This window comes from Candoia aspera, chromosome 2 (genome assembly GCF_035149785.1).
Source record: "Candoia aspera isolate rCanAsp1 chromosome 2, rCanAsp1.hap2, whole genome shotgun sequence".
Taxonomy (NCBI): Eukaryota; Metazoa; Chordata; class Lepidosauria; order Squamata; family Boidae; genus Candoia; species Candoia aspera.
In genome coordinates, this window is record NC_086154.1 from 133,739,855 (window position 1) to 133,749,775 (window position 9,921).

The 9,921-nt window shown below is 42.7% G+C and overlaps 2 protein-coding genes across 5 annotated transcripts in view; one reads left to right on the forward strand and one right to left on the reverse strand.

The window, feature by feature from the left end:
- Positions 1–1,266: 1,266 nt before the first annotated feature.
- SPMIP11 (sperm microtubule inner protein 11) lies at positions 1,267–7,727 on the reverse strand. The gene is made up of 4 exons (XM_063293707.1): positions 7,416–7,727; positions 5,470–5,607; positions 4,122–4,266; positions 1,267–1,421 (listed from the first exon to the last, which is right to left on the reverse strand). The coding sequence occupies exons 1-4, from the start codon at positions 7,498–7,500 to the stop codon at positions 1,373–1,375; spliced, it is 417 nt and encodes a 138-aa protein (XP_063149777.1). The 5' UTR covers positions 7,501–7,727; the 3' UTR covers positions 1,267–1,372.
- Positions 2,085–9,921, forward strand: part of CCNT1 (cyclin T1) — a 19,458-nt gene continuing 11,621 nt past the window's right edge. For 2 of the 4 annotated variants that reach the window (XR_010067221.1, XM_063293704.1), the window contains exons 1-2: positions 8,613–8,805; positions 9,757–9,838. Coding sequence is in view for 1 of the 4 variants with exons in the window: in XM_063293704.1 (XP_063149774.1) it covers positions 8,636–8,805; positions 9,757–9,838 (252 nt within the window). In the remaining 3 variants the exon portion in view is untranslated. Of the gene's footprint in view, positions 2,183–8,612; positions 8,806–9,756; positions 9,839–9,921 lie in introns of those variants that run through there. The other 2 variants (XM_063293705.1, XM_063293706.1) reach the window with 2 other exon arrangements.

Below are 9,921 nucleotides of genomic sequence, written 5' to 3' on the forward strand. Positions count from 1 at the left end.
TTGAGTAAACACCCGTCCCTCCCCTTTAATCTCTTACGGAAACCCGTCACGTTCTCCCGGAACACAGTTTGAAGAAATCTGATCTACTCAATCCTAGCTGATCTTGGAAAAGTTAAGCAGAATGGGGTTGGCTCTGGGTATACCTTGACAGGGAGATTACCAAGATGTTACAAGGCTGTTGGATAGACGGGGAAGTTGGAAAGATATTCCACAAGAAGGTTGGGGCAAATTGCTGTTGCCAGGACAACTAATGGATGAGTCCATGAAATCATCAGGAACTGAGCTTGATCCAAACAAGACTTTATTTTGGATTGGGTGATGTTATCTGTGGCTACAGTGAGAACTGATCATTCTGAGCATGGTCACCTGCTCATTAAAATACAGTGCAGTGCATATGGGACCACCTGGTATCTCTATTCTGCCAGGTAAGAGAGTTACCTTTTCTCATCAAGGGGGCAGGTTAGGACTTCCGAGCTGAAGTCAAGGGCTTCTAGATGACCAGCTAATGACTGTGTTTGCACAGTATCTTGAACATTCACTGGAGTGGAAAGGCAGGGTATAAATGTAATAAACACACTAGGTAGTCTGGTTGGTGGGTCCATATGTTGTGCGAAGTCACTCAGATGGCTATGTTCAGCCAACCAGAAAGCTGGACTATGTCAACTATTCATAAGCAGAACATGCAAACACAGTCATTAAAGGGCAAGGGGAAAATGTGACCCTGCAGGTTGACTATCCAGACCGTCTCCTTGTAAGATGATTTTACACCCCATGTTAATACCACATGGACTTAGTAATAACAGGGAAGCCGGTATCTGCCTGTGAGCTGGGTTGGCTCAACAGGCTAAACCAGAAATAAGCAAAGCGCATTGTAGTTTAGAGAATGGTGTGACTTTTTTTTAAACTTCTCATCCACATTTCTACCTTATACTTTTTGACAGGGGTGAAAAAGTTCTTCTCTTAACATTCATTGTGCCACCTTTTCCTGTTCATTTTAATTGATGCTTTTCTATTAAAATGTCCTTGTTTTAACCCTGCCATAGATGTTGAATAACACTTAGTTATTCTACTGTATGCACTGTAAGCCACTGAGAGTTATCAGACAGCAATGGGGGTGTAAGTTTGATAAATGCGTGGTTAGGAACATTTCTGCAGTGAGTGTCACCCCACTGTGTAAATGAAGATGTCTTTCTCTTCTTATGCAATAAAACCAACCCTCCTCCTGAGCTGAGGATGGTGTTCTGCTCTGGTTTATTGATACACCGTAAGAGGTTTCCTCCGCCTTTCACAGGAGAGCGAGCAAACTCGTCCATTCCACATATATCGGGCCAAGGGGCCCTCCTGCTCCTTGTTAGGCTTCAGCAACCTGCGCTCAAAACAGGCTGAAGAGAGGATCCGTGACTGCCATGTTGTCTATAAACCTACAGCCGAAAAATAAGCCGAATTAATTTGCTTTTCCGTTTCTCGTCCTTAGTCTAGAACCATTAAAGTGCGCTACCGCTGTCTAGCGAACGAAATACAACTGTGCAAAAAGAATCTGTTCTCCGGAATATCTTTGTGTTGTTGTTTTTTAAACTGAACACTGAGCCACGAAAAGCATCCTTGGACCAATAAAAAGGAAACTACCGCCCCGCAAGTCAATCCCATTCCAAAAGGGTCAGTGATTTCACGCACTTTGCTCTTGGGGGACCAACGGTTTAAAAGCCGCGTCGCCAACCCCGCCGCGCCCAGCCCCGTGAAGGACGCGGCGTTCTCCCGCCGCAGCTGCGGTGCCGCTTTAAGGGCTCCCGGGTGTCATGTGATCCCCGAACCCAACGCTGCCCGAACTCGGCATACTCCGACTTGCCGAGCCGCCGCGGCCGGGGTGCGGCGGAAGGTCCGCTTACAGCCCGGGGCCAGCAGCTGCCCGTTCACTTGTTGCGGTACAGCATACGGCACTCCGCTCCCTCTACAGAGGAGAGATACACCCTTAAGATCAGTACCCTGCGTGGACAGCTGATGAGCCGGGAGCCAGGCGTCTCAGAAACAACGCCTCCCCATCTCATCAGAGCGTGATGAAAAGTGCACGTGTATGTCTACGTACACACGCGCGAGAATGTGATGGGAAACCAGCTTTGTGGCTATTGTATCCTGTACGGTACGTCTTCCGCCCCCTACTGGCGCTCCCGCGCAGGTGCACTCGGTAAGTGACCGCTTTTTAAGGGCCCGATTTAATAAAGCAGAATTGTTCCTGGATTGGCCCGCTTGCGAGAAGTAACACGTTTGAATTCTTTGGTTGTGAGGAGAATCAGGAATAATAATAGCACGGGTTCGAAATAACCGATCTGGCATGCTTCTTTCTTTCCGATCTCCTTTCTCTCTCTCTCCTGTGAGTTCAGATACACAGCCACCAGCTACAATCCAGGAAAAATGAGCATTTTCCTTCTTAGTTATGGTCAGTCAGATTGAATGAATTGGTTTGCACAATACAGTATGGTAAGCTAAACTTGGTGGACGTTAACCTTTGCTAGGTGGTTTTTTTTGTTTTTGTTTTGGTCACTTGCCATGCTGGGCAAACCCACTGTTTTATTAGTTTATGTTTAAGTGTCTTATGTAAACCTGGAAAATTGGTTAGTTAAGCAACCAGATTAAGCAGATTGTGTGAATGCAAGTTTAGGGTAGCAGGAGCTGAGGTGTTATATCCTCAAACATTAGCCTTAAGCAATGGCAACGTATAGTAAATTTTAGTCACTATTATGTTTTCTGTGGTCTTTGTTTACTAAAGTACTAAAACTGCCGTGTAAATCTTTTAAACTAGTTTTAAGTTTATGAGGAATGCTGGTTTTGTGAGAGTTCTGGCTCTGCAGCTAAGAGGCAAGAGATCTGGATTCTTTAAAAAAAAAAAAAAGAATGCAGGGTTAAAAATGATGGAATTCTCTCTGCTCGTTTTTCAGCTTTCCTGCAAAAGACAGGAAGCCCTTAACGTTTGGACAAAGTCTCATCCATAATACTATGGTCTTCTCAGTTTCTCCTGCAAGGTTGGGGTAATTGCACATCTAGAGTCCACATTATTTGATCTAATTATTCTAGCCTACAATTTAGGTTTGTTCTGTAGTTTGTAGTTTGTGTATCTTCTGGGAACAGAAGGTTTGGTGTATCTTCTAAAGCACAAGGTCACAGATAAGCAGGTCACAGTTCCTTCTTCCCATTTTAAACTGGTGGCCAACGAGATGGGGGTGGGAGAAACAGATCTAGTTAGAGAGCTCTTAGGCTGAGAAAAGCATTTCATGGATATGCAGTTAATGAATGGCCAATTTAAGACTTCTTGTTGCAGCACAAGAAGCAGTTAGCTACCCCTTCTGCACATGTGACAGGATAAGCAGCAGTCTGAACCTGGGCACTTCCCAGTATGTATTGCTTAATTTGAACATCTCTGTCAGGCTAAAGACAAATTCAGAACTGCTAGTTCAGCGCAGAAAGTTATTATTGTCCTTTTTAATTACATGTACTCGCTAATTTTGCTTTGCCAGTTCATTGCCAGTTTGGAGCAACTTACACTGACTTTGGATCCATTTATCTGAATTTATTTTTTACCCAAATAGGAAATGGTACTTTTTTTGTCTTAGTTTCTTACACATTTGGTCTTCTACCCTCCCTTTGTTGATAATTCACTCCTTAAACAACCATAGCACTGAAAATGGGCCTCCATGCATCTGATAAAAATGAATTCTGGCTAAGGTTATGCCACAATAAATAAATTACTTGTTAAAGAATTTGCACAGCAGACATAACTCACCTCCCCTCAGTCTGGAGGTAATGATTCTTCCAGTCTTTGTGCAACTAGTTAATTGAAAAAACCTACCCTCTCTTCTCAGTGAATTAAAATGAGATGCATGGCTCAATATATTCTAGTTATCACTTCCTGTCTGCTCATTGATGAAATTGATAGGCTTATGAACTCTTGAGTACCATGGCCCTGACTCTAACTAGATTTCTCTAAGAAAATGTAAGGTTTCTGCACTTGGGAGCAATCATAAGTTACTTATGATACTGATACAGCTTCAGATGAAGGAGAGGAGGTTAGACCTTCCATTTTGGACTAGACGGAAGAACTAAGTCTTTGCTTCTCACTGGATACTTACTTAGTCATGGGGCTCCGCAGCAGGGGATGCCTTGGCACCTTTATCCAAGGTAATGTATCTTCTGGCTTAACTGATGGATTCTTAGGCAGCCACCAACCAATATCTTGTCCACAAGTCAACGGTACCCTGTATTCTTGATTGGGGTCTAGAAAAGAGATCAAGTCTTCTGATTGCCTGGAAAAGACCTAAATGCTGTCTGTGGGCCGGGCAAGGTCTTGATGAAAGGGCTTCCTTTCATGCCTGCTAAAATCCTCTGGAGGCAGGGGGAGGAAACAAATAAAACGGGTTTCTGTGGATGCTGGGCACATCAAACTTTGTTTGGAGGCAGGCTCTGTAGACAAACTGCCTTTGACCAAACATGGCTTTATTACTTGAAGCAACCCTTTCACCCCTGCTTCTTCCTATCCAACTACTGTATTTCCTGGAAACCCAAGGGCTAGTCTGTCCTATATTTTGCCAGACTTGCTAGCCCTGGTCTGGCATCATTACTACTTTCCTAGTACTTAAGGTGATGGTTTAATTTATTTCAAACAGTTGGCTTTCAAGGAAATTAGAATCTATTTTCAACCTGGTATCTAAGGGTGGCCTCAAAAGATGGCAAAAGATGGTTGACCTTTTCTGGGTTTGGAAGCGAAGGATAGTCAGGCCTAGTTAGTACTTGGATAGGAAACTACCAGAAAATAGGAGAGGTATGGAGGAAGACAATGGCAAGGTAGCCATTGTCATTCCGTTGCCAGGAGAACTGCATAGATATGTCACGAAGTCACCAGGAATTGAGCTCAGTTCAAAGGAGACTTATTTACAGGATATTGCAGCTGATTGCTAAATTAATGATTCAATCATAAATTAATTATAAATGAATGTCAGTTTGAAGCTTTTTGCCTCTTTTCCATGCTGTCATAAAGAGCTGGCAGTGAATATGGAAGGACCAAGCTGCAAGATAGTCCTTGGGGACTCGCTCTCCTCATCCGCTGCAGGGAACCCAGGGACCACCAAGCTTCCTTCTGGTTCAGTCCACACTGCCTCCTAGCATGCTCTTGAACTATGTGCTCTCTATCTATGTGGTTGTTCTTAACCCAAAGGACTTTATGTATATTGTAAATTGTGAGTACACGTATCCCTCTGCAATGAGTGTGGCAAGGGGAACAGGGACCCAGCAGCCTTCCAGATAGTGTGGGATCCCTTCACCCCTAGCCAATATGCTAAGTGGTCAGAAATGATTCCAGTTGTGATTGAACTTCTGGTGAACCATTGGTTCCTCTGTTCCTGCTGTGAGGGATCCCAGAGAATATCTCTCTCTTTACTGAAAATTTGATTTAAACCCTACCCATTGTGCTGCTTCACCTACATTTCTTGAGCTGCATCCTTCTGACAGACTCTTGATATTTCACGTGGCTGCCCTGGTGTCCAGTGTCATCATATCCAAATTGTCCTATGGGTGGGAGCTTTGGGTAGAAAAGTTCCAGTTTGGGAGGGGTTGTTCCCACTGGGGATGGACAGAAAAAAAGTCACTCCAGAAGATAGCAATTCCCAGGGCAAGATTCAAAGGAAATTTCACAAATAATTTTTCATGTTATTCATAATATTTCAACTGCATTGAAGTTGCCTTATATAATTCAATTTCTTAAATTAAGGCTTGGATTGACTACTCTCTGTATAAGAGACTGCCTAGAAAACCTGTTTATACCACTACTCTGATCACTGTTAACTTTTTAAAGGCATCCACTTAAATGTTAAATATAAAACAAAGATCACAAGATCAACATGGCAGTAACAAGTTTAGGAATGCATATTTTTAAGAGAAAAACAGTTGTACTAGAAAACAGACAATAGCTTAATATTGTGAAGTCCTTGGTGCTCTCTGAGCCTTGTTTTCTTGCAGACGTTTCATTGCCAGACTAGGCAACATCTTCAGTGCAAACCGAGCTTAATATTCATATTTTAGTCTGAAATGAAGCCCAGTCTAGATAATTGCTCTTCAGATGTTTCTGGATGCAGTACTGTACTTCAGATTGCAGGTAGCAGAAAATATGCCTGAAAAATTGCCTGTGTGCACCCATAATCTTCAGGCAAACTCATGAGTTGAGGGGAGGTACAGGCTAAAATCCTTTCCCCTTGCCCCTAGTCTTCCAGTTGCAGGGTTTTTAAAACTATAGTTACATCTAGTCATGCTGTTCTACATGTGCATGAAATATTAATACTTGAAGAAAGGGTTAATTAACATGATCAGCTATCTATAAGCTACTTTTATGCTGGTCTATGATCGTAATAAAGATCTGATTGATTGAATATAAGCCAGTTGTCTGGCAGAGCTTCTAATCTAAGATTTCACTACTTTTTCCGAGATGAACTATACATCCCCATCATTTTAGCACTACTCCAACTGCAGAAGGTAGCTATGGTTCCAGGGATAGCAACAGGCTGAGCCATGGTAGAACTGTCCCAGTTTCTTCTGCTACTATATAAACACAGACATGAACAACTAAGGCTCCTGTTCCCTTTTTGTCTGCCACTAATGTTAAGATCTCATGTCTGAAAAGATTTTGCCCACCACTGACATAATCAATTGGTAAAATATCTTTCTTGTGATTAGGGAATAGATAAATACATTTACAGAGGTGACTGTCAACCATCAGTCAATAACCCTATCCCATTTGGCAAGAAAAAAGCACAAGACAGCTAAAATAAGAGGAGATAAACAATTTGTGTACTGGCAGGCCAAAAAGGAACAAGGGCCACAGTTAAAAACTGAAATCTGTGATGAAGAATGAAACTTGTCTACTTTCTCGTTCACTAAAGATACTTCGTTGTACAGGGTGTGTGTGTATGTGTGTAAGAATAAATACTATAATTTCAAAATAAATTGTTATTCCTTGGGACCTAGGAATAACAATTTTAACCAATATTCATTGGACTGATTTTTGCTCTGTTGAAATCCTGCCTTTTGAAACATCTCTGTATCATGGCCATACAAATGACACTTGAGATATAATGTCCAGTACCCAGTAGTTACGCTCCAAATTCATGTTTTTTTATTGGTGAATACCTCATTTTAACAACATGGATTCCCTACAAAGAATAATAGCAAGTGTGGTTTGGCATGGTGCTGGGAATTTAATTTAAAGATGCATAGTCTCTGGTCTGAATGTAATAATTTTCTGGATGATGGTTAAACTGCTTTAAATATTTGATGCCTGTGTAGTATACATGCAGAACAGCTGCTCTTAGTAAATCCTAAGAAAGAAAAAGGCAAACTTTTCTGATAAAGTAAATGTATTTAGATAATATCCTTACCTGGCACTTCATATTTTGGTAATGATAGTCTTTTATCACGAAAGGGATCCTGGGGACCTAGAAAAGTTAATCCGAAGAAAGCCATCACCTGGGCTTTATGTTTCAGTAGGTTCAACTGTCCAACTGCAACATTCTGTTTCCCGGTTTCTGAAGCATGTTTGCTTTGTTACCATGGTGATATACTGTTCAACTCAGTTCATTACCTAAGAAAGCAGTTTATGATATCTTAAGGCAATATAACTTGATGTAACTGAAGAAATGATTTATTTTGGAACCCCATTCCCCATTTTTGTGTCATCAAATTGCACTTACTTGGTTCACACCAGAAGTTGAAGAAATTATCCCAACTGGCTCACGGTTGATCATATTTGCTTTGCTTGCCAGTTGGCGACACCTTGGCTGATCCCAGAAAAGTTAAGCAAGGTTGGACCTGGTCAGTCACTAGATGAAAGGCTACCAGGAAATTCTAAGGCTGCAGGCAAGACTAAGCATCCTGGAAAATGACTCTGGCAACCATTTCATAATGTTACCAAGCCAACTGCATGGTCTGTCTTGAGGGCATCTTTATTTTACTGTATTAAATATCCAACAGCTTGAAAGCTGGATCTAATCACTGCTTGTTTGTTTGGGAGTCTCTGGAGCAAGCCAATGCTACCTCTGCAGCAGCTGCAAAAATCTAATCCAATTCTGCCTAATCAAAACCAGCTCAAATCCAGGACTCAGCTGTATACAGCCATCTTCTGATTGTCACAGCAACAATGGCTATCCAATCGGAAGTCAGGGTGTTTATGTCCACTGAGTTTTTAAAACCTTTATAGGATCCAAAAGGTCACAAAATAATCAGTGAGCTCCTCTAGAAAATGTTAGGGGGCTGGATATTAAGCACAGCATAGAGAATAGGGAAGTGGGAGAGAAAAAAAAACCGAGGCAAATATTGTAGCCATGACGTCTTGTTCAGTCTTTTTTTCCCCTCGTACTTCCAGGAGCCAAAGCAGTGGTCGTCGGAGATAGGTCAGGAAAAGACTGATCCGTGCCTGTACAGTACAATGAATGGGGAAGTTAATCCCGGAAGTTTAGGATGCAGACTCCGCCCCCTGCTGTGTGCTGAGGGAGGAAGTGCGCGAGCGACGGCAAACTTAGACGCGATCACGTGAACGCTGGCCGGTGTGTGCGTGCCTTCCCCAGCGCATGCGTTGTTGTCGACGGCGACGGCAGCCATCATGGCGGTGTGTAGCGCGGCTGCTGCGGGAGGGGGAAGACGCTGGTACTTCACCCGGGAGCAGCTCGCTCGGAGTCCCTCCTGGCGCTTAGGGCTCGACCCGGACAAGGAGTTATCGTACCGGCAGCAGGCAGCTAACCTGCTTCAGGATATGGGCCAGCGCCTCAATGTGTATCCATTCGGCAACTAGGCCGCGCCTCAAGCCGGGATTGGGCTGGGCTGGGCACGGTGGCGGAAAGGGGACTAGGCCTGCCGGAGATTCACATAAACAACTTGGGTGGCTGTTAGGTTTAGGCTTACGGGGGGCGGAGGATTTCGTGTCCCATGAAGTCGAGGTGTTAAAAGGGACGGATGTCCCGGTCGCCGCGCTAGTTGGGGAAGTGTTCGTGGCTGGAGGGCCTTAGGCCGCGTCCCCGAAGGAGCTTGACTTGGATGTGCTAAACAGATACGTTTGCGCGGTGGTTGTGGAATGTCACGCTCATATTGTGGAGCGGGGTGAGGGGCAATTAAGGTTTAGGTGGAAAGGTAGGCCTTGAAGCCTATGGAATTCGAATTAGGTCTTAACTGATTTGCAAAAGCACAGAGAGCAGTTAGTAACGCGTTACTAGTGAAGGCGTTTGTTTTCATGTTAGACCATTTGGATCATACTTGTGAAATTTGGTAATGTTGGGGTGGGAGAAAAATCGATCATCCTTCCCTTTGTGAGAGTGTGTGTGTGTGTTCTGAATGCTAATACTAATTTACTTTTGAGTCTTTTTCCCCCAAGGAACGCTATCCAGCTATATTGATATTTAACATTTTGGCTGAATAAATGTTGAAGTCCTTAATAATTATACAAAGCTGAGTTCAGCTTTTAAAAATGCAATTTAGTAGGCTTAATGTGTATATCTGTAGTATATTTAATATTGTAAAACTGGCCAAAATGTTTACATAAGGTCTTAGGTCAGAGTCTCCAGTTGTGTAAATCTATACTTTCAGTCAGAAATAAGTTCTATTCTTGGCTAAGATTAAGGAAATAAAACCTTTTTAATACTTAGTTTTCACATAACCTTTTCTTAAGGAGACTCATACTAACAACATGCACTATTAAATTAAACATCTTCCTTAATAATGAACCACTAGTTCTCAACTGACTATTAATACTGCAATTGTTTATATGCATCGATTCTACATGGTTCAGTCCTTTACCCACTTTCATCGAAATGTAAGTATCATCTTAACAGTTTCTGTTTCTCATCTGGAATTCTGAATAGGTTTGCTATATATGCAGTTTTTGGCTAATAAGGG

Bases quoted from the DNA above. Each gene is read 5' to 3' on its own strand.
- SPMIP11 (XM_063293707.1), bottom strand. From the start codon at position 7,500: ATGGCTTTCTTCGGATTAACTTTTCTAGGTCCCCAGGATCCCTTTCGT. The intron at 5,608-7,415 runs GTAAGGATATTA...GTCCATCCCCAG, and splicing joins ACCAAAATATGAAGTGCCAG to TGGGAACAACCCCTCCCAAA. The intron at 1,422-4,121 runs GTAAGTATCCAG...TTTCGGCTGTAG, and splicing joins CTGCGGAGCCCCATGACTAA to GTTTATAGACAACATGGCAG.